The sequence below is a fragment of the Salvelinus alpinus genome, chromosome 15 (assembly GCF_045679555.1).
Source record: "Salvelinus alpinus chromosome 15, SLU_Salpinus.1, whole genome shotgun sequence".
Taxonomy (NCBI): domain Eukaryota; kingdom Metazoa; phylum Chordata; class Actinopteri; order Salmoniformes; family Salmonidae; genus Salvelinus; species Salvelinus alpinus.
This window is the reverse complement of record NC_092100.1, coordinates 12,933,211-12,957,968: the sequence shown is the minus strand read 5'-3', so window position 1 is coordinate 12,957,968 and position 24,758 is coordinate 12,933,211. Positions and strand designations below refer to the sequence as shown.

Sequence of the window (24,758 nt, the reverse complement as noted above, 5' to 3'; positions counted from 1 at the left end):
ACTACATTATGGAAATCATGTCTCACACTCAGTCATAGTTAGTAGAATAATGAATGGATTGTCAAGATTTTGGCACTGTCAACTTTGAGAAGGTTAGTAGGAAAATGCATCACTTAAACCACGTAAATATACTCACATTCACTGAACATTTAGTATTTGAAACTTAAAGATTAATTTCCCAACTGATTTTTCTATAATTCTACAGGCTCTTTATCATTCTCCATATCTTATATTCCAATGCATCCAACATTATGCATGTGTACCATGCCATGCTCACCATGCCCACCATGCCCCATGCTCACCATGCCCACCATGCTCACCATGCCCATCATGCCCCCCATGTCCCACATTCTCAACATGCCACCATGCTCACCATGCCCACCATGCTCACCATGCCCACCATGCCCCATGCTCACCATGCCCACCATGCCCCATGCTCACCATGCCCACCATGCCCCATGCTCACCATGCCCACCATGCTCACCATGCCCATCATGCCCCCCATGTCCCACATTCTCAACATGCCACCATGCTCACCATGCCCACCATGCTCACCATGCCCACCATGCCCCATGCTCACCATGCCCACCATGCCCACCATGCCCCCCATGCCCACCATGCATCCCATGCCCACCATGCTCACCATGCCCACCATGCCCCCCATGCCCACCATGCCTCCCATGCCCACCATGCCCACCATGCCCACCATGCTCACCATGCCCACCATGCCTACCATGCCCACCATGCCCACCATGCCACATGCCAACCATGTCAACCATGCCAATCATGCCCCCCATGCCCACCATGCCCACCATGCCCCATGCTCACCATGCCAACCATGCCCCCCATGCCCACCATGCCTCCCATGCTCACCATGCCCACCATGCCCACCATGCCTCCCATGCCCACCATGCCCCCCATACTCACCATGCCCCATGCTCACCATGCCAACCATGCCGCCCATGCCCACCATGCCTCCCATGCTCACCATGCCCACCATGCCCACCATGCCTCCCATGCCTGCCATGTCCCCCATGCTCACCATGCTCACCATGCCCACCATGCCTCCCATGCCCACCATGCCTCCCATGTCCCCCATGCTCAACATGCCACCATGCCCACCATGCCTCCCATACTCACCATGCCCACCATGCCCACCATGCCACCATGCCCACCATGCCCACCATGCCTCCCATGTCCCCCATGCTCAACATGCTCACCATGCCCACCATGCCTCCCATGCCCCCCATGCCCCCATGCCCACCATGCCCCCATGCCCACCATGCCCCCATGTCACCATGCCCACCATGCTCACCATTCCCTCATGCCCACTATGCCCAACATGCCCACTATGCCCACTATGCATGCCCCCATACCCACCATGCCCGCCTTACCCACCAGGCTTCTAGTTGTGCACGGGTCAGCTGTTCACCTGCACCCTCCCACAATTGCTAATAACCCATCTGCAACCACGTGACTATATGTAATAAAGTGAAAATCCCTCACCCTAACCCGCTAATATAGAAAATGCACTGCAGGCTACAGTCTGCAGAACCATTGTTTTGACAGGGGGGTGCAGAACCATTGTTTTGACAGGAGGTGCAGAACCATTGTTTTGACAGGGGGTTGCAGAACCATTGTTTTGACAGGGGGTGCAGAACCATTGTTTTGACAGGGGGTGCAGAACCATTGTTTTGACAGGGGGTGCAGAACCATTGTTTTGACCAGGGGGTGCAGAACCATTGTTTTGACAGGGGGGTGCAGAAACATTGTTTTGACAGGGGGTTGCAGAACCATTGTTTTGACAGGGGGTGCAGAACCATTGTTTTGACAGGGGGTTGCAGAACCATTGTTTTGACAGGGGGTGCAGAACCATTGTTTTGACAGGGGGGTGCAGAACCATTGTTTTGACAGGGGGTGCAGAACCATTGTTTTGACAGGGGGTGCAGAACCATTATTTTGACAGGGGGGTGCAGAACCATTGTTTTGACAGGGGGTGCAGAACCATTGTTTTGACAGGGGGTGCAGAACCATTGTTTTGACAGGGGGAGCAGGGTTTTTTTGTTGCCTGATTTTGATATTTTTCTGCTCATAATTTAGGACATTTTGGTATAGGCTATTTGTTAGTCAACATGTCTAAAATTAGATACATGCAGCTTCTCTTCTGTCATTATATGTTGCCCTAGAATAAATAAATATTTGCTTCACCAGAATGTTATATATTGATAGAATGAATGCTTCACTCTAGTTGACATCTGTAGAGCGAAACCGTTTAGGACTAAATGCAAAAAATGTCCAAATTGCATCAGTTTGACCGGTTGTAAAGGAAATAGAAAGCTGTGAAAATGACCCAACATGTTTCTGATCAGATTTCAGTTTGGCCTGGATGCATATTTTATGTGGTTGAAATAGGCTACTATCAGCTTTTATGATGCTGATAAAGGCAGCACCTCGACAGAGGCTATCTAACTGCACATTCGCATTCTCTGAAGATGTTAAAATCAATTAATTGCATTTCTCCACTGCTGTTCCCAAGTCAAGATTTAGCCTACATTTGGTGTAAGCCTATCATTTTACTGCAATAAATGCTTAATTCTGCAGGAGTTCTGTATTCCCAGTCATGTAAAATCCATAGATTAGGGCCTAATGAATTTATTTAAATTCAGACTGTGGGAGTGAGTCCTCGCCAGCAGCCGAATTCATTGACTACTTCCTCAATCCCTACGCTAATATTTATATGGCAGACTGAGAGTTGACAGCCTTGGCTAAATGTCCATTGCGTCCCATGTTTTATAGACGATACCTGGATGATATTTGCGGGAACATACATTTCACAACATTCTGTCACGACTTCCGCCGAAGTCGGTCCCTCTCCTTGTTCGGGCGGTGTTCGGCGGTCGATGTCACCGATCTTCTATTCATCATTGATCCATTTTTCATTTTCCATTGGTTTTGTCTTGTCTTCCTTCACACCTGGTTCGAATCCCACCAATTACATGTTGTGTATTTAACCCTCTGTTTCCCATCATGTCCTTGTCGGAGGTTGTTTGTTTGTATGTTTGTGTATTATGTATTGGTGCGCGACGGGTTCTTATTCCCACTTTTATTTATCTTGTAATTTTGGTTATGGAGTTTTGTTAAGTCTATTAAACGACTCCATTTATACCAAGTTCGATTCTCCTGCGCTTGACTTTCCTGCCACCTACACACACACTATTACACATTAATTGAAATACTCAATAACCATCATCCTACCATAACAGTTAAATATGTCATCCACCCATATACAATCAACTTCTTGGACAGAACAATACTTTTTCCATATACTGACACGCACATAGTCTCCTTACAAACAAAAGTATATTTCAAGGACACAGACACACACGCCCTACTTCAGTCCAGTTATCACCCAAAACATACATTCACTTGGCATTGTCAAATCACAACTCATTTGATTCCATAGACTATGTACACAACAGAAAGACTTCATTCAGCCACACAGTCCCTATTAAGTGCACTGGGGAAGAGGGGATACTCAAAGCAGTCATTGAGGTACATAAAGGCAAACACACTGGCAGGCCTCACCCAGAACAGATTGCGTGATCCCCCTAACCTTAACCCCAACCCTAACCCCAACCATTAACCCTAACCCCAACCCCAACCCCAACCCTAACCTTAACCCTAACCCCAACCTTAACCCCAACCCCAACCTTAACCCCAACCCCAACCTTAAACCCAACCTTAACCTTAACCCTAACCCCAACCCCAACCTTAAACCCAACCCTAACCCCAACCCCAACCCTAACCCTAACCTTAACCCCAACCTTAAACCCAACCTTAAACCCAACCCTAACCTTAACCCTAACCCCAACCCCAACCCTAACCCTAACCTTAACCCCAACCTTAAACCCAACCTTAAACCCAACCCTAACCTTAACCCTAACCCCAACCCCAACCCTAACCCTAACCTTAACCCCAACCTTAAACCCAACCTTAAACCCAACCCTAACCTTAACCCTAACCCCAACCCCAACCCCAACCCTAACCAAACACAAAGCACATTTCCCCCACTCCAGGAATTCAGACCTATATCAGCACTTCACAGAAACCCCAACCTAAGGGATCTCTTAGTCTATGCAACATGTTCCAACAAACCCACTCCTAAACTACCTGTTGAACAACAGTACTATAGACAACTTCCACACATTCACAATGTCACACGCACAAAGCTCCAGTCCTGTCCCACAACTCATGACCATTCAGAGCACCAACAATTGTCTATGCTATAACATGCACATTATGCCCCAACATTTATATAGGCGAAACAGGGGGGCTTCTCAAAATCGATGAGAGCCCCCTTGGTTGTGGCAGGTTGGTGTTTTTCATCCTGAATCTTGTTCTGGACGCAGCTCTGTGGAGTGGTCGCTAGCTGGCACAGCCACAGTCCTAAAATCGTATTTTAAACCTAAACCTAACCTTAACCCTAATTTGACTGATTTCCTTATATGAATATTGGAAATTGTCGCATGTTGCGTTTATATTTTTGTTCAGTATAATTGGATAAATTAGAGAGAGAAAAATAGTTGAGATGCAGTCACCACTCGCATGTAGATCACTATTTCTCAAATCAATATGGACAGCGCCCGGTGCTGAAAGTTGAGTAGGCAAATATACTAAAAAGGGGGGTTTGTTGGAGCCCTAAGAAATAAGTAGGCTTACCTGTTTGTCAGATGCAATTATGTTATCCATGTTTTTGACGGTATAGCTATTTCCTCCAATACTGTCACCATGCACTCCTTATTCCTTGACAATTTCCCCTCAAGCAGGTAAAGTTTTTGTTTGTTTCGCCCACCAATAAATGAGTTTTTGAATGGAGTTCAATGAGTGTCGAAATTGGCCAACTTAGAAATGTATGACTTATTTGCTACGTGAGGTTTAGTTGATCAAATAGTAGTTTCGTCATGGTTAAGTTGTTGGGGTGTACTGATATAAGCGGGACACGTGACATCAAGGCAAGTTTGAGAAAAAACAATTTATATCGGCATTGTCTCAAGATGGCCTTGCATATTCATGTCATTAAGATAGTAGCACAGCATCTCTCTCCATTGAATACTGGCGGCTGACGTCAACAACCCTCATCGAATACTTAAAAAAGGATTACAATAATGAGATGTATCCACTAGGGCTGACCCCATTTAGTCGACTGGTCGATTGTTTGGTGGATAGGCTGTTGGTCAACTGAGATTTCTTTAAACGAGCAGTAGCAACAATATATATACTGTATATATATATATATATATATATATATATATATATTTCACATTTATTTTTTATCATGATGTACAAGACACCTGTCTGATTGGCGCCTGTCTGAGTGGACTGATCCAGAGAGTCTCACGGCCTGCCATCTCAGGCCGTGAGATGGCACAGTCCATCACTCTAAGACATGTGCTACTGAAATTCTGTATGTTTATATTATGTAAGAACAAATGCGCTTTCTCCCGCGTTGGATATTGGTCGCTGTCCGAGGTTCTGAAACACATCAGTGCGCTGTTGAATTGGCGACTTTTCCTAGACCATGTTGCTATGTGCACAATAGCAAAGTTAACCAGCATATTGGTGTTGAGAACAATTGCGGCGGAGGCAGCAGTGGAGTTAGGAGACGAGAGAACAGCCCTTGTCTAAGAAAAGTGAGGAGAGAGGAAACCACAACTAAATTAGGTCTATAATCAACAGCCTAACTGTTATATGTGCCTGGCTTTATAAATCATCCATATATATCTACAGAAATAAGACAGTTCCTGCTTCTGTTGCTTGTTTTAGTGTTTGTTTAATAGCCTACTGATTCTGTGACCACCAAGCCTCATGCAACCACGTTAGATAAACAAAATGATTTCACAAATTCATCTGTTTTTAATCTTTGCTGTGCTGTAATAAAGGCTTTACACTACCTCTCTGGTAGGCTTATCATTTATTTAGTGTTTACACTGTTCCAAATTCTCAAAAAATATATATTTATAATAATAATAATAACCCTCATTTTCCTTGATCTCCTTATTTGTATTATTACTATTATTATTATTATTATGATGATCATCATTATAATAATAAGTCATGTCATTATCATTAGTAGGGTTAGTATAGCAGCCTTGTATAACCACCATTGAGCTGTAGGCCTAAGAGCCCATCTGTTGAGTCTTAATACCATAACTTACTGAGGCCTATTTTTCAATACTTACAAAGGCTACTGTATCAATCTATAATGTATATGTTCATGTCATCACACAGCATACGAGCCATTCGTGATTTGAAATGCAATACAATAAAAACAATTTTTTACAAATCACATAACAAAGCGACCAAATTATTGCAAATGTTTTTAGTCTTTGCTGTAATAAAGGCTTTACAAAAAAAAAACTAAAAAGTGGTACAACAGACTCTCTGGTATTCTTATAATTTATTTAGTCTTGTTTACATTGTTCCAAATGTCAAAATAATTATATTGTTATCTAACTGCACCTGTTTGACACACATAATATGCACCCAGAGCTCATTACCTTGTTTATCTTGATCTCCAGTATTTTCCACAACTAGTCAAATTTATTCCACACATCCGACTTCCCCTTTACCTCCTGAGCAACCAGTAAACATTCCCCCGTTTTGAGTTTATTTGTTACGTCTTCTGCATCCGTTTTGCTGTCACATTTACTGTTCTGCCTGCGGCTATGGAACACTGACCTATTCACCGGACATGCTACCTTTCCCAGACCTGCTGCTTTCAACTCTCTAGAGACAGCAGGAGCGGTAGAGATACTCTCAATGATCGGCTATGAAAAGCCAACTGACATTTACTCCTGAGGTGCTGACCTGTTGCACCCTCGACAACTACTGTGATTATTATTATTTGACCATGTTGGTCATTTATGAACATTTGAACATCTTGGCCATGTTCTGTTAAAATCTCCACCCGGCACAGCCAGAAGACGACTGGCCACCCCTCATAGCCTGGTTCCTCTCTAGGTTTCCTCCTAGGTTTTGGCCTTTCTAGGGAGTTTTTCCTAGCCACCGTGCTTCTACACCTGCATTGCTTGCTGTTTGGGGTTTTAGGCTGGGTTTCTGTACAGCACTTTGAGATATCAGCTGATGTAAGAAGGGCTATATAAATAAATGTTATTTGATTTATGGTGTTCAGAGTTTTAAAGAGAGCAAGGGTTGAGGGAATAGGGAATATTTTTCAGTAACATAACTTCAGTAACACAGGCAGCACGATACACACTGTTGATGTTCTGTGGTGGTCGCTGCAGCAGGGAGGAGAGAGACAACGGGTGCTAGTCACACAGTCACTCGTCATCTTTTTTTTAACACAACACAGCAAGTCTGAGCCATGCCCGGCACAATCAAATCAATTGCGGTCGGACTCACCTCTAGTCATTTGTGTGTCTTAAATCAAATCAAATCAAATCAAATGCTATTGGTCACATACACATGTTTAGCAAATGTTATTGCGGGTGTAGCAAAATGCTTGTGTTTCTAGCTCCAACAGTGCAATAATATCTAACAATTCACAACAAACACACAATACACACAAACCTAAAAGTAACAGAACGGAAATAAGGAATACGTAAATGTTAGGGTAAACAATGTCGTAGTGGCATAGACGAACTTTCATCAAGCAGTTTGCTTAAAGCATCAGACAAGCTCAGTGCATATAGTTGTGTCTATATATGGAAAAATACACATTTAAAAAATGTTGACCAGTCGATTGGTTGAAAGAACAGACAACTCTTGGTCGACCAAGATTTTTTTTAGTTGGGGACAGTAGTATCCACTAATCTAAAGAAAGGATAGGCGGGAAATAGACAGCCAGCCATGCTGTTATGTGGACAACGACGCCCATCGTGATGGCGGAGAGACGCGCTGACTGCTGACGTATCACCACGCATGCTACGTTGTGTCGAGCATGGTGTGATGCAAATGCGCCTCAACCAATAAAAACGTGTGGTGGCCGTGGCCAGCCTGAACAGAACCCGCCCACAGCCAACCACGCCCCGTTCTGTGTGCTGCTATGAAGGGTACTTGGGATTTTGATCACTCAGGTATCATATGAACACACAAGACATGGATCCGGTAACTCTCCTGTAATGACAAATTATGTTCACTTTTTACAATGTAAAGATTCTAATACACGTGATCAAAGTTCATGCGAGTTGCCTCTTAGCTGCCCCACAAAAAAAGCGTAATGTGACAAAGCAGATTTTCAGCCCGGGCCTAATATTTTAAGAGTTGATTTGGGTTGGGCCGGCCCGGGTTTATGGTTTGCGCAACGTCGTAACCTAAATTTGAGACAAACGCGTGGCGGTGGCTGTGTGAGAAGCGCACCAGTAATATGTATCATATCACTTTCTGTGATCTCTTTCTGGAGCCTGCAACTCTCATCCCTCATAGCCTGGTTCCTCTCTAGGTTTCTTCCTAGGTTTTGGCCTTTCTAGGGAGTTTTTCCTAGCCACCGTGCTTCTACACCTGCATTGCTTGCTGTTTGGGGTTTTAGGCTGGGTTTCTGTACAGCACTTCGAGATATTAGCTGATGTACGAAGGGCTATATAAAATAAACTTGATTTGATCCCTCCAACGATGTATTTCATTATATAATCATAGCCACGCGAAGGGTTCTGAACCAACTGTAGCACCCCTGATAAATGTCAGTGAAAAAACAGCATGCAGACAAAACAGGCCTTTCGCAATATTTCAAATACAATCAAGGAAAAACACAGATTGGAAAGCAAATGACTCCTGCTGAAAAGAGAAGACTCAATGCTGCAGGCTACCAACATATTTGATCAACTTCCAAATATTGTTTTACGAGAGAGATAGGCTTTTGGCACGAGCGCAACAGGTGAGCTGCGCATCATTGGGTCAGTCATTGAAACTGGAAAGCCTTTTTAGTAGCATACAATATGTCTCCACACACCGAGGCCTAGACTATTGATGGATTCAAGACAAGGTCGTTCTTATTGATCTCAGATTCTAATTTTGTCAGTGTCAAAGTAGCCTGCCATTTCGATCATTTGTGCGGTATTAAAAAATATTCTTCCAAAGTCTCCAGTTATGTAAAAAACGTGTATTTTTATTTGACAAAACAAGTCAGTTAAGAACAATTTCTTAATTACAATGACGGCCTATCCCGGTCAAACCTGGACTGCGCTGGGGCAATTGTGCGTCGCCCTATGGGACTCCCAATCACGGCTGGATGTGAAACAGCCTGGATTCGAACCAGGGACTGTAGTGACGCCTCTTGCATTGAGATGCAGTGCCTTAGCGGTCTAAGGCACTGAATTGCATGAAATGTGTTTATAAAAAGCCAAACATTTCCCGGACCCCAGGCTACTAAAAATGTTCCATGTGCAACTTCTTCTATAAGTGCCTCTTCTCTAATGCTCTATGCCACTACGCAAATGTGATGATCTGCATGCAATGCTTTATTATAAAGGGGATGTTTTTTCTCATGCGTTCCGGTACCTTAGAACTCCCAGGTCACCCCACTCTCGCGCTCAACTTTTGTTCCATTACCTCCCAATTTACAAATGAATCACTGATAACTGCACGTCATGACACGCATGTGTACAAAATATCTTTCAATAAATGTTTGAGCTGTCTCCTGACATGTGTAGACCTATGCTATAACTCATAAGAACAACACACAGCCTATAGTCTAGGCTAGCCTACTTGCCTGTATCAAAACTGTCTCTTGTCTATTTGAACTACAATTGTCCTAGAGTGACAACCAAACCACCTAATTGTATGTGATAAACAATCCATACCGGAAAATATATTCGATTTTGAACTCACTCAAGTGCTGGAAACAGTCCGAGGGCTGATCTTGAAATCGCATTCTCTGCCGGGCTTAGGCGGTCACAAGACTTGGACATCCATGTACAAAAACACCCGCACGGCAATTAGCCGACACAGGTCAGTTTCTAGCCCATAGGCCACTGAGAAACACCTCTGCCTTCAACAGGTCTCGCAACTTTGGCAACTTAGTTCACATACAGTTGCGCGCATTGGATAACCTACCTTTCCCCAAATGGAAACCTCAGCATTACTCTCTCCTATCCAAATTCGACATTGTAACATTGTTTTCCTAAACAGGTATAAGGAGTAAAGTGGTATTCTTATCCCACATTCAGTGATGGTTTTAGACGTAACGGATGGTTGAGGTTGCAAGGAGGGGCACATGCCAAACGGAGCGAACAGCAGTGGAAGAAATTAAACCAAAGATGTCAACAGTTGCCTACCACCCACTCGAAATCGATTGTAATTACCTTCAAGAAGCTCGCTGAACGTATAAAACGGGACGCATGATTTCAAGACTCAAAAGACTTGCTGCAGACAACGAAATCTTCTCCCCAAAAGCCAAACAACCGACAACGTCTATAGAGATTTGATACAGACAACTCGCGTCCACTTTTTAGGACATAAGCCTCCTTTAATACATTAAAGTAAGTTGTAGTTTTTTTCCAAGTAAATTTTTGATTATATGTCTATGTCCATGTTATTGTCATCTGATTTGTAGAGATAAAACATAGCCTACTGTCATCAACACTTGAAAGTTAAGATTCATCAAAGCAAATGTTCTCAAACCTGCTTGGATTGAAATGAAGTCAAGACACCTTGTTTTATTGCTGTGTTATATTAGATAAATATAGCAGCATTGCTGTAGCTTTGTATAGTGGTATGTTAAACATAAATTGAGGCATTGCCAATTGTTTTGTTGGCAACATTTTCATTCCTTCTAAATTTGATCATTTTAAGTAAAAATATCTTACTCAGAGTTGCATTTGTTACCCTGTTTCGTGTCAATTAGATTGTTTGTTCACTTGTGTGCTTCATTTAATAAGCTACTTCACACTGTTCCCATCACAATTAATTTGATACCCATATTTTTGGGGGTGATAGAAAGTCACTTTGCACATACATCATTTGTTTCTTTCCAACACTGTGTCTAACTTGATTTGTGTTTGCTTGTTTGCCCAGCTAGAATAGCCATGCAGGCAGTGAGGAAATGCCACATACTGTCCAGTTTATTCCTTCTGCTGATCAGCTCGGGCCAGTGCATGGACAGCAAGGAGGTGAGGCAGAAAGAGAGAAGGATCCTGCTGGACCATGTCTTACAGGTTAACGGAGACAGCCAACGGGGGGACAAGCCTTCAGTCTCCAGTCGCTATAACAGTGACCTCTTCCCCACAGCCCAACACATGAAGTTCTCCTCTGGAGAAAAGCCTTTATATGTTCCTAGGCTGGATAACAGCAAACCCATAGGTAAGCTGATAAGATTTATTTTTAGGCCATGATGAAACTGTAATCCCTATTTTACTAGGGCTTGACCAGGGCTTGACAGCTGCCGTTGGTCTGTATCAATATCTTTACTACTATAGCCTTTTGTGCATGCTTACATGTCCAATTCCATTTAAGAAATGTCACACTTTGTGATTTGAGGAGGTGAGAGCTGCCAAGATTTTTGTTTAAAAAAGCTATAAATTATTACTATGTTATAAACAAAACAAAAAAATCTGAGTATAAATGCAATCGATGCAAGTACGCTTCACTGTTTGGGGGTGAGATAATATCAGCAACAATTGTGGTAATGAACTGTATTTCAATCACTGGTATGATAGTGTGTAAAGTGGGGATCTATATTCCAATTCCAGTACACAATTGGCACCCTGAAAAAACCACAATCAACCCTCTCACGTGACTAGTGAGGTATCATTGCATCGTGAAAATATCATCAATGGCTGACGCAGACCATCACCAACTAAGATGCCAAGGGGGCGGAGCATCATTAGCATACTAAACTTGTGAATGATTCATTCAATTCAGGATACATTGCTGAATGATCAGCCTCCTCTAGCGCCTTGACCAGCCAATGGCGAGCGTCATAGGAACGCATCACAGGTGACGTGAGACCCAGGACACTCACGTGGCACACAGTTTAGTCAGCCATGAACACGTAGCCATTTCTACCAAATCAAATCAAAGTTTATTTGTCACGTGCGCCGAATACAACAGGTGTAGGTAGACCTTACAGTGAAATGCTTACTTACAGGCTCTAACCAAAAGTGCAAAAAAGGTATTTGGTGAACAATAGGTAGGTAAAGAAATAAAACAACAGTAAAAAGACAGGCTATATACAGTAGCGAGGCTATAAAGGTAGCGAGGCTACATACAGACACCGGTTAGTCAGGCTGATTGAGGTTGTATGTACATGTAGATATGGTTAAAGTGACTATGCATATATGATGAACAGAGAGTAGCAGTAGCGTAAAAGAGGGGTTGGCGGGTGGTGGGTGGCGGGTGGCGGGACACAATGCAGACAGCCCGGTTAGCCAATGTGCCGGAGCACTGGTTAGTCGGGCCAATTGAGGTAGTATGTACATGAATGTATAGATAAAGTGACTATGCATATATGATAAACAGAGAGTAGCAGCAGCGTAAAAGAGGGGTTGGGGGGGGCACACAATGCAAATAGTCCGGGTAGCCATTTGATTACCTGTTCAGGAGTCTTATGGCTTGCGGGTAAAAACTGTTGAGAAGCCTTTTTGTCCTAGACTTGGCACTCTGGTACCGCTTGCCATGCGTTGGTAGAGAGAACAGTCTATGACTGGGGTGGCTGGGGTCTTTGACAATTTTTAGGGCCTTCCTCTGACACCGCCTGGTGTAGAGGTCCTGGATGGCAGGCAGCTTAGCCCCAGTGATGTACTGGGCCTTACGCACTACCCTCTGTAGTGCCTTTTGTTCGTAGGCCGAGCAATTGCCGTACCAGGCAGTGATGCAACCAGTCAGGATGCTCTCAATGTTGCAGCTGTAGAACCTTTTGAGGATCTCAGGACCCATGCCAAATCTTTTTAGTTTCCTGAGGGGGAATAGGCTTTCACGACTGTCAGTGTCGTCAAACACAGTGTGTTTGGACCATTCTAGTTTGTTGTTGATGTGGACTCAAGGAACTTGAAGCTACCACATTCACTGACTTAATTTCACCTGTGAGATCAAAAGACTATACTAATATAAAAGTTTTATGCTCAAGTGGAACAATATAATCCATACTATTGCTGTTTGATTTTGGAACCTTGAGTACTTTGATCTTGGAACCTTGAGTACTTTGAACGCTAATATATTTTTGTTACATTAGTAAATTTAGTAATCTTGTCCAATTCCATGACTGGTAAAAGCATTAATTATTGCTTCTGAAAGAAATGTTATCTATGGCTTTGATATATCTTTGAAGTCATTGTCAAGTCAAAGTGAGTATGGCGTTACTGAGCCTTAGTCATTCCATAATGCACTGACTGAAACTGAACCATACTAGTCCTTCCTTAATACTTATCTGTGCAATTCTCTGAGCGGTGGTACACGTTCCCTCAGACTGTCCATATTACCATCCAAAATATTGGTTTTAAAGATGTTCCAACATTTCGGTCAAACGTTGGGTCAAGGTTAAGTCAGAGGCATTATTTGTATTGACCTCCCCCCAATGTTGTCCAGGCAGTGTTTCAGACCCACTGTGTAACAGGCAGAGAACCATACAGGCCGTTGGCCAGACGGAATGTACCTTTTGAGGAAGTCAAATGCTGCACATTAGTAAGCAGTGCATGCACCATTCCTTAAGACCCACAGTCACAGAAAAAAAGAGAAATACCTCCTGTCCACAGTTTCCATTATCTTTGCCAAAGCGTAAACTATAGGTATCTCTCTTTTCTTACCACCAACAATCTGAGTTGTTATGAGATGTGTGTGTATTAGCATCTTTTTTTATGTACCTGTCCCTACCTGATAAACAGAAGCAGAAGAGTGAAACTCAAAGAAATAGACTGACAGAAATATTCAACGTTTATTGTGAGCAGGGCCAGTTGATTTATTGTCAGGATCATGGTGTACTGTATATCTGAAGTCTTCTTCTTCAAAGTGATCATGCTACAAACTGAAAAACACTCCAAACAAGCATTATGTTGCGTTAGTCAGTCCCTTTGGTGTCTCCATCAACCAGTAGTATTCCCTTATATGAGTGGATAGTCAGCAGTTATGTAGTGGTAAAGAATAGGTGGGTAAATTGTGATTGTCGGTTGCGGTAAAAAAGTAACACTTCCCAGTATTCTTTCAATGCATTTCACCACAAAAGGTGGGTAAACTGTTGGGCCCCCCAAAAAAGAAGGGGAAACTGTGTTTACTTGCATTTACCCTCCACTACCACCACTGGTCTTATGACCAAAGTACAGACTCCAGCAGCCAAAACAATATTTCTGAATTTGGGATAATCCAGCCTGCTAGTGTTAGCATTTACCTGCCGTTTCCACACTTACATAACTCCACGTCTGATCTAGGCTGGAGCCAGGTTAAGGATTCAGGACCCTTATTCCCCTTAGATAAGACCCATACCCTGTTCATCTCTTTATACTGGAGTGATGAGTCGTTGTTTTCCTTAATGCCCAGTGGTATGTCTGAACATCAAACACATTGCCATGGCTTACTCTAGTCTAGTGGTTTGTAATTGAACCGATCATCTTTTGCAATTTCTGCATCAGAGAGTACTGCTCATTCCTCGGTCCGTTCTGGTAAAATAAGAACCACAGCTAGCTGCACGGAATTATTCTCATGACATTGATAAGTATTATAAATGCTGGGAAATAATCTCCTTACGCCGTTTGCCTGAAAGCCGCGTCTGACACCTGTGTGCTTTGCATGTTTGTAGAGTGGATGGGCTTGGCTGAGATACAGAATGTGTACAAGGAGCCTATAAGCCTGTGGCTGAGATACAGAATGTGTACAATGAGCCTTTAAGCCTGTTGGCGTGTCCTCAGTTGTGAGACAATCTGTGAGTTTTTATATAAAAAACATTTATCACATACTTAAGAACTCATAGTCGTTTCCTCCCATCAGCTCTGTTCCAAGAATAAAAACATGTATAGGCCTATTCTCTGATAGCACTTTCCTTACTGCATTGGCACAGATGAGGCGGGTGTTTGTTGGTATCTACATTCTTTAGGTAACTTTGTAACATTTACACACATTTACCTATTTCCAAAGGGTTATCTTAAAGCTGAAATCCGTAAAGGGGGAAAACAGTGCCAATGTTCGCCCCCAGCGCCTTTGTTATTGTTTTTGTTTTGTTGATGAAATGGAGGAGAGGAGCGCAGTACCTATTCTGGTGTTCTGTCGCGCGTGCCATGATGTCAGAGAGAAAAACATTGTGATTGTTGTTGAAGCAACTTCTTTGTTGTTGAAATATCGCAGGCGTGGCCATTTCAACATTAAGGATAGCATCTTTAATGGTAAGAGGTTTCATTGATTGGTAACTTCTCTTTTTCCTTTTTTTGTAGATAATGTCCCAAGAGATATAAACCTGAAAGACAAGTTCATAAAGCATTTCACAGGTAAGACAAATGCTATCAAAGAGTATTTAATCAACGTTCAATGTTTTCCCCATTTGTTTCTAGATCAATCTCGCCTTACATCTGGGACCATGTGTATCAAGCCTCTCAGAGTAGGAGTGCTGATCTAGGATCAGGTCGCCTCTGTCCATGTAATCTTATTCATTGTGATTTAAGAGGCAAAACTGATCCTAAATCAGAACTTCTACTCTGAGACACTTGATACACACATTATATCAGCTAAAAAAATATTATATCCATGTAAAACTATTTAATTTGTCAGAGGAAGACTCTGCTCTGTGAGCTGAGTCACGCCTCTTTAATGCCTAATCAAGGAGCATTTCAAAGTTATTCCTAGACGAGAACCAAATCCCTAGAACTATGTCATTGCCTGGGATGGACCTCAAAGTTGTGCTGGATAAAGTTGCCATTAAATTAAGTTATGAGGGTAGTAGGGGAGAGAAGTGGAGCACATTACTCTGGCAGAAACAGGCGGGGTAAAGTTGAAGGCAACGTAAGGTTAAGCTGATTATTTGTAGCAGGACCTCTGAACAGACTTCAGTAATTGGTGTGAAAATCTGTTATCCAGAAGCTCGCTAAAGGCCCAGAAGTACTTAGTTGTGATCATTAAAGCGGCAATCAGCAATTAAAACAATAATAAAGCGAACTCCGCACCACTGTTTTGCTAAAAAGCTGAGGAATGGAGAAATGTAACCACTGTCAAATTCATAGACCGAGCTATGGATGCAAGAACTGACCATCCATCATAACAACATAGTTTGAACCATGTTTTGAGGCTATATAAAGTTTGTTTACATTTACTTTGTTTACAAAGATATTTTTTGTTCTCATGTAGTGTGACAGTTAAACTAAGTTCATGAGTTATTTATAAGTTATTTTCTTCAAGAATCAATGGGTAAATATCATTCATTTATAAGTAAAACAAATGGATGTACTGTACCTACTGCAGATGGCCCCTTTCATTCTAAGTCTGAGTCCTTTTGTGATGTCATATCATGTATTAGTATGGACCAGTAGAACAATGATTAATGCGTCTGATAGTAGCTAGGTTTAGGTTTATTTGAACATTTATATACACTGAGTGTGCAAAACATTATCAACACCTTCCTAATATTGAGTTGCACCCCTTCCCCCCTTTGCCCTCAGAACAGCCTTAATTTGTCAGGTCATGGACTCTACAAGGTATTGAAAGCATTCCACAGGGATGCTGGTCCATGTTGAGTCCAATGCTTCCCACAGTTGTGTCAAGTTGGCTGGATGTCCTTTGGGTGGTGGACCATTCTTGATACACACGGGAAACTGCTGAGTGTGAAAAACCCAGCAGCGGATCAAAGCTACTTAAAATATTGTTCGGCCCATTCACCCTCTGAATGGCACACATACACAATCCATGTCTCAATTGTCTCAAGGCTTCAAAATCCTTCTTTAACCTGTCTCCTCCCATTCATCTACACTGATTGAAGTGGATTTAACAAGTGACATCAATAAGGGATCATAGCTTTCACCTGATTTCAGCTGGTCAGTCTATGTCACGGAAAGAGCAGGTGTTCTTCATGTTTTATATACTCTGTGTATATTTATATCTTGGTATATATTCAGTACGATGTCATACAATATAAAACCGAAGTGAAATATATGATCAGCCTAACTATATGGACAGTGCATTATCAATAAGTCATAGCTAAGTCATTAATTAAACAACAAATTGGCATACCACAAAATCTATAAATATACATTTCAATGTCTTTGGTAATAGAGTGTCGTTTGCATAGTTAGTCATATGCATAGTTGGAGCTCTGCCTTGGTTGGAGCTCTGCCTTGGTTGGAGCTCTGCCATAGCTGGAGCTCTGCCTTGGTTGGAGCTCTGCCTTGGTTGGAGCTCTGCCTTAGTTGGAGCTCTGCCTTGGTTGGAGCTCTGCCTTGGTTGGAGCTCTGCCTTGGTTGGAGCTCTGCCTTGGTTGGAGCTCTGCCTTAGTAAAGAGTATCTTGACAGCAAGATCATGCTTTGCACCCGTGTCCGAAAATATTGTTTTTCTTTTGACGTTGTTGCTAATGTCAAATGGGATCCACTTCAGTTCTGTTATGGAGATGTTCAAAAGAAGGAAAGGAAATGGAACACATTAACATTTGTTTTCGGTTTCCTGATAAGAGCTTTTCTTTTAAGCAGGACCAGTCAAGTTCTCATCAGAATGTAGAACACATTTTCATAGACTCTATCACAACACAAGGGATTGTTCAAGACCAGCATGTATGTATACATTTTTTACGTCATAATACTGTGTTCATCTATATTTGTGATCAGTAATCTTGGTTTCTGATAGTCATTTACACCACTTTATTCATTAGCTAACCACTAATTTACAACTGTGGTCCCGGACTACATGATGTCAGTGATGTTCCTTCCACTGCCAATATTATGCTGTGGGAAAATTGAATTACTGCCAACATTTTGCCCACAACGACTTTCTTTGCCACAGGTCTTACTCTAAGTAAATTAATGACCACAGACAGAAAGCAGACATTCATCAAGGGCATCTGCCTTGGTAAACTTTATTCTATTCTGGTCCCAGATCTGTTTGTGCTTGAACCCAAATACTCGTTATGAATGAATTGAATGCGTAGGTGGTGTAATATGGTGTCTTGCTCTAACATTAGTCAAACTCTCTTTGATGACCTCATATTCACAGTTTTTTTTCAATCAACTTCACAATAGAGTCGCTTGTCTTTGAATGGAAGCAATAAGTGGACTCTTGAATCAAATCCCTGTAACAAGTCAGTGTAATACATCATGTGCCATTAAATGACGTAAACATTAGTTTAGCAGATGTAATGAACAATTGTGTTGTTGTTGTAGTTTTTATTCGAAAAGGGACCGATGACATCCTACAGTAGGTAGGGAATGCCCTCAGTATGTCCCCAGACAGTATGTCAGTTTCTCAGATGGCTGCCTGAACTGAGGTGTCTAAGCTGCAGCCCTGCCTCCATTGTGGACCAGTGAATTAGAGTATGGACTTTCTCAGTCTTCTTTTTTGTGTTGTCAATAAAGAGAAACACAACCACAACAGCATTGCACACTACTGAAACTCAGTTTAGTGAAACTCTTTATATCAGGCCTCCCTGTTCCCCTGGCCTCCAGGGTGGTACTCAGTCCCCTGTTCCCCTGGCCTCCAGGGTGGTACTCAGGCCCCTGTTCCCCTGGCCTCCAGGGTGGTACTCAGGCCCCTTGTTCCCCTGGCCTCCAGAGTGGTACTCAGGCCCCTGTTCCCCTGGCCTCCAGAGTGGTACTCAGGCCCCTTGTTCCCCTGGCCTCCAGGGTGGTACTCAGGCCCCCTGTTCCCCTGGCCTCCAGGGTGGTACTCAGGCCCCTGTTCCCCTGGCCTCCAGAGTGGTACTCAGGCCCCTGTTCCCCTGGCCTCTAGGGTGGTACTCAGGCCCCTGTTCTCCTGGCCTCCAGGGTGGTACTCAGGCCCCTTGTTCCCCTGGCCTCCAGGGTGGTACTCAGGCCCCTTGTTCCCCTGGCCTCCAGGGTGGTACTCAGGCCCCTTGTTCCCCTGGCCTCCAGGGTGGTACTCAGGCCCCTTGTTCCCCTGGCCTCCAGAGTGGTACTCAGGCCCCTGTTCCCCTGGCCTCCAGAGTGGTACTCAGGCCCCTTGTTCCCCTGGCCTCCAGGGTGGTACTCAGGCCCCCTGTTCCCCTGGCCTCCAGGGTGGTACTCAGGCCCCTGTTCCCCTGGCCTCCAGAGTGGTACTCAGGCCCCTGTTCCCCTGGCCTCTAGGGTGGTACTCAGGCCCCTGTTCTCCTGGCCTCCAGGGTGGTACTCAGGCCCCTTGTTCCCCTGGCCTCCAGGGTGGTACTCAGGCCCCTTGTTCCCCTGGCCTCCAGGGTGGTACTCAGGCCCCTTGTTCCCCTGGCCTCCAGGGTGGTACTCAGGCCCCTGTTCCCCTGGCCTCTAGGGTGGTACTCAGGCCCCTTGTTCCCCTGGCCTCCAGGGTGGTACTCAGGCCCCTGTTCCCCTGGCCTCCAGGGTGGTACTCAGGCCCCTGTTCCCCTGGCCTCCAGGGTGGTACTCAGGCCCCTGTTCCCCTGGCCTCCAGGGTGGTACTCAGGCCCCTGTTCCCCTGGCCTCCAGAGTGGTACTCAGGCCCCTGTTCCCCTGGCCTCTAGGGTGGTACTCAGGCCCCTGTTCTCCTGGCCTCCAGGGTGGTACTCAGGCCCCTGTTCCCCTGGCCTCTAGGGTGGTACTCAGGCCCCTGTTCTCCTGGCCTCCAGGGTGGTACTCAGGCACATGTGGGTCCTGGGCAAGACAATACAATGTGTACACAACACAATGAAATGCTTACTTGCTTGTTCCCGACAAAAATAAGAATAGAACAAAAAAATGTCCTAAAAAAATTAAAACAGAAGCTCAATGGAGTAAAATTATAATACAAATGTAGCACTCAACACATCTACAGTACAATATTTACACATGTTGTGTTTGTGTTCAGAACAGCTGAATTAACATACAGTAGAACATTTAAATGGTATTATATTCATAAAAATATAAAAGTATTGTGGCCTGGGCTGGTATAGTGATTAATGCTGATGCCTTTGGCACACATCTCTACTGCATATGCTGTGGTTCTGATACACACTTCTACTGCATATGCTGTGGTTCTGATACACACTTCTACTGCATATGCTGTGGTTCTGATACACACTTCTACTGCATATGCTGTGGTTCTGATACACACTTCTACTGCATATGCTGTGGTTCTGACCCTGATACACACTTCTACTCTCCTTTCCTGTCCCTCCACTGTATCTGTCTGTACCTGTCAAGTGTTTGAGAGTAATTCATGAAATGCTCATATAAAGTATAGAAAGACAGTTAGAAAATGGGAACAAGAAACAAATAGGGATGAACTGTTTTCTTTATCATTTTACAGACTACAAAAGATGTGCAAGATTGCTAACACGGCTAGCGATGAGTCCACTTTGCTCACAATCGTAGACATTGCATGTGAGTATGAATTATTTTAAGGGGTTAAACTGTCAAAGGGGCACATGTGCATAATCAAGCTTTATGTTGATGAGTACACTTGGTCTAACATTGTATGACTCCTTGCTCTAGAGGTAAAGCTACATAGAAATGATTTACAATATTTTATTTATATTGTGAATATTTAACTGTAAAGATTGACAAGTGGCAATCCTGTAATATTTCCCTAGTAACTACGTATTGAAAATACATATCTAGTATTGATGGAGATTCACATGCTGTACAGCTCCACCAGATTATAGTTGGCTGTGTTTTCAATCCAGCCATCTTGATTATGTGTGATACCAATCACAGGAAGAGAGAATGATTTTGTTGGTGGGTCAACGCTATTCTAATTTGTATCTGTGACATCTGTAAGTAATCTGAAAGGATTGAAAATAACTCATGTTCACACAATCAGATCCATGTGTTCCCACAGTTTCTGTCCTACATGTTCTGAAATATAATGTTACTAGGCTCTTTTGTTTCGTTCCAACTCTATTCCATCAAAGACAAGATCCTAATGTAATATACAGCACCTTAACAAACGTTCATCAAAATACATTTACGCATGATTATTTACAGTCTAGCTCATTCTTTTGGAAATCAAAAAGATGAGAACAAGTATTTGACTAGCTGAAATCATTTTAAGTCGAATGTCATGAGAAAGTTACACGTCAGCGATAAATTAGGGCCTACATAGTGCATTTGGAAAGTATTCAGACCCCTTGACTTTTCCCACATTTTGTTACGTTACAGCCTTATTCTAAAGTAGATTTTTTTTAATCCTCATTAATCTACACATAATACCCCATAATGACAAAGCAAAAACAGGTTTTTCGAAATTTTTGCAAATGTATAAAAATAAAAAACAAAAACCTTATTTACCTAAGTATTCAAACCCTTTGCTATAAGACTCGAAATTGAGCTCAGGTGCATCCTGTTTCCATTGATCATCCTTGAAATGTTTCTACACCTTGATTGGAGTCCACTTGTGGTAAATGAAATTGATTGGACATGATTTGGAAAGGCACAAACCTGTCTAGGTCCCACAGTTGACAGTGCGTGTCAGAGCAAAAACCAAGGTATGTTGTCGAAGGAATAGAGTAGAGTAGAGCTCCGAGACCAAAACATTTCTGCAGATTAGAAGGTCCCCCAAGAACACAGTGGCCTCCATCATTCTTAAATGGAAGAAGTTTGGAACCAACAAGACTCTTCCTAGAGCTAGCCGCACGGCCAAACTGAGCAATCAGGGGAGAAGGGCCTTGGACAGGGAGGTGGTCACTCTGACAGAGCTCCAGAGTTCCTCTGTGGAGATGGGAGAACCTTCCAGAAGGACAATCATCTCTGCGGCACTCCACCCACCAATCGGGCCTTTATGGTAGAGTGGCCAGATGGAAGCCACTCCTCAGTAAAAGGCACATGACAGCCCGCTTAGAGTTTGCCAAAAGGCAACTAAAGGACTATCAGATCATGCGAAACAAGATTCTCTGGTTGGATGAAACCAAGATTGAACTCTTTGGCCTGAATGCCTAGCATCACGTCTGGAGGAAACCTGGCACCAACCCTACGGTGAGCATGGTGGTGGCAGCATCATGCTGTGGGAATGTTTTTCACCGGTAGGGACTGGGAGACTCGTCAGGATCGAGGGAAAGATGAACGGAAGAAAGTACAGAAAAATCCTTGATGAAAACCTGCTCCAGAGCGCTCAGGACCTCAGACTGGGGTGAAGGTTCACCTTCCAACAGGACAACAACCCTAAGTACACAGCCAAGACAACACAGGAGTGGCTTCGGCACAAGTCTCTGAATGTCCTTGAGTGGCCCAGCCAGAGCCCGGACTTGAACCCGATCAAACATCTCTGGAGAGACCTGAGAAAAGCTGTGCAGCGACGCTCCCCATCCAACCTGACAGTGCTTGAGAGGATCTGCAGAGAAGAATGGGAGAAACTACCCAAATACAGGTGTGCCAAGCTTATAGCGTCATACCTAAGAAGAGTCAAGGCTGTAATCACTGCCAAAGGTGCTTCAACAAAGTACTGAGTAAAGGGTCTGAATACTTATGTAAATGTGATATTTCAGTCGTTTTTTTTTATACATTTGCAAAAATTTATAAAAAACGTTTTTTTCTTTGTCATTATGGGGTATTGTGTGTAGATTGATGAGGGGGGAAACGATTTAATCAATTTTAAAATAGGCGGTAACGTAACAAAATGTGGAAAAAGTCACTTTCCGAATGCACTGTAAGGGCAATGAGCATTCTCCTGTATGTAGAAAGTAAAACCTTTAAATGTCAGCAAGCCTTGCACCAGCTTAAGAATGTGAGCAAAACGAAGACAGTTTGGAAGTGCAACCAAGTGTATTAACAAGTTGTGGGGTCACACGATGTTAGATGCTCACCGCTTGGTCAGACAATGAAACAGGAAGAACCTGATTGTCTTGATCCAGCTAATTTTGGATACCGTCATCAGTGTTAAGTTGATAACCCTTTGTTACACCTGTCTATTACCTCCACCTGATGAGGCTGACGACAGCAGAGATGATGATTTCTGGGCCTATTTGTGTTCAGGCTCACTTAGAACTAACTCCATGTCAGTTGATGGCATCTATGGGCCTTTAGATGGTCCAACATGAATGAAGCCTTACGCGAATAGCCCATTACAAGCACAACGTTAGTTGGAGTGTAATTGGAATTCATTTGATTGGAAAATTGAGGGGGCTGGCACATTGACAGTTTTTCAGTCTCTCCAGTCATTATTATTTTTCTACTCTGACAATGTGCTCTAGCCGGAACCATAAAGAGAGGTCTCGCTGCTGCCACTGGAGGGAAGGGACTAAAGAATGACCTAAAAGGGCCTATTAGCTGAATCATTAATTGATTCATTCGGCTCATTAGAAAATAACTCATGAAGTGCCCTTCCTTAACCCCTAAGGAAATACGGAAGGGCAGCTCAAACCTAATTTTAGACAGGAGAATCTGTGGCCTATTTTTCAAACTAACAATGTAAGGAATTCAAAATGACATTTGAAAAATACGCACTCTTGTGTTTTTGACAATAACATTATGGTTGTGTTTGAATTGTGTTAATGTTTGAATTTTGCTGTGTGTTTCAGGCTCACCATTTTGAAAGAGGGATATATGTTTTGCCCAGGAAGTGCCTTCAATTCACAGCAGTCACATTAAGAACATATTATTGTAATTGTTTATAGTATTTTTATTTGTGTTGTTGATACTGTATGTATATGAAAATGCTGGCAGCCTTTATTGGTTTTATGAAATAGATTTTCTTTTTATCTTCATGTATCATGTATTTTTAAGAAAACCTTAATTTAATATTGAATACACCAATTTATTGAAATGATATGTATATAATTAATCACAATAATTCAGAAATATACAATTATTTTCTTAAAGTTCTCACCTAATGAAGATATTTTTTTCTCATCATGTCTGAATTAATCTCACTTAATATTATTTGCTTTGTCAATATTACATTCTGAGACGGTCCTACCATGGTCGTTGAGATATTTATTTCACTGTCATTGTCTCCATTGTATTTAATTTGGCACTTGAATGATTCCAGTCAATGAAAACATGTTGAATGACGAGGAATGTAATAATGCACTGCAGTACTTAACAATAAAAAATATTGAAGCACAGAATATTTGCAATTATTATAGAAGAGAGTGTTGAGGGAAACATCTCTGAGCTTCTGGTGTTGGAACAGTCAATAGGGAAGCTGTAAGCAGGTATGTGTCCCAAATAGCACACTATTCCCAAAGTAGTGCACTACATAGGAAATAGGATGCCGTTTGGGACGTAAACTATAAGCCCATAGACGCACACAACTGTTGGGTAGACCACGGGATATTAGAAGTGCAATTATTTAACTCTGACAACTCACTCAGGACACTTCTGTCTGCACCTCATAACCCCTACAATTTTCAAAACAACACACGTTTTAGCAACAACAAAAAATGCAAAATCCTCTCCTCAATGTGTTCGCAAAGGCATAACTGAATTCCCCAATTTCATGTATCATGTACTTGGTTTCAAAATCGCTGGCAAACTTTTCTGTTAGTCCCTTGAGAACCCAAACTAATTGCAATCTTAGACTGTTGATCAACAGAAAGTGAAGCAATCAAACTCGATAAAGCCAAATGGACCGGAAAAGAGCCTCCTTTCTCTATCCTGTTCTGTTTCATAGCCTGAAGCAAAACAATTGATTACATGAACAACAAGCGTTAAATATTGTTAACATATTTTACTTTGAATTGGTGAAGTCCATAGTGCAT

General features: G+C 42.8%; 1 protein-coding gene across 1 annotated transcript; it reads left to right on the top strand.

Annotated features, from left to right (window-relative positions):
- Positions 1–10,001: 10,001 nt before the first annotated feature.
- LOC139539256 (protein ALKAL-like) lies at positions 10,002–24,090 on the top strand. The gene is made up of 6 exons (XM_071342119.1): positions 10,002–10,496; positions 11,032–11,316; positions 15,372–15,425; positions 17,608–17,691; positions 20,372–20,445; positions 23,577–24,090. Exons 2-5 carry the CDS (start codon positions 11,043–11,045, stop codon positions 20,434–20,436), a joined length of 477 nt encoding a protein of 158 aa, XP_071198220.1. The 5' UTR covers positions 10,002–10,496; positions 11,032–11,042; the 3' UTR covers positions 20,437–20,445; positions 23,577–24,090.
- The last annotated feature ends 668 nt before the right edge of the window (positions 24,091–24,758 follow it).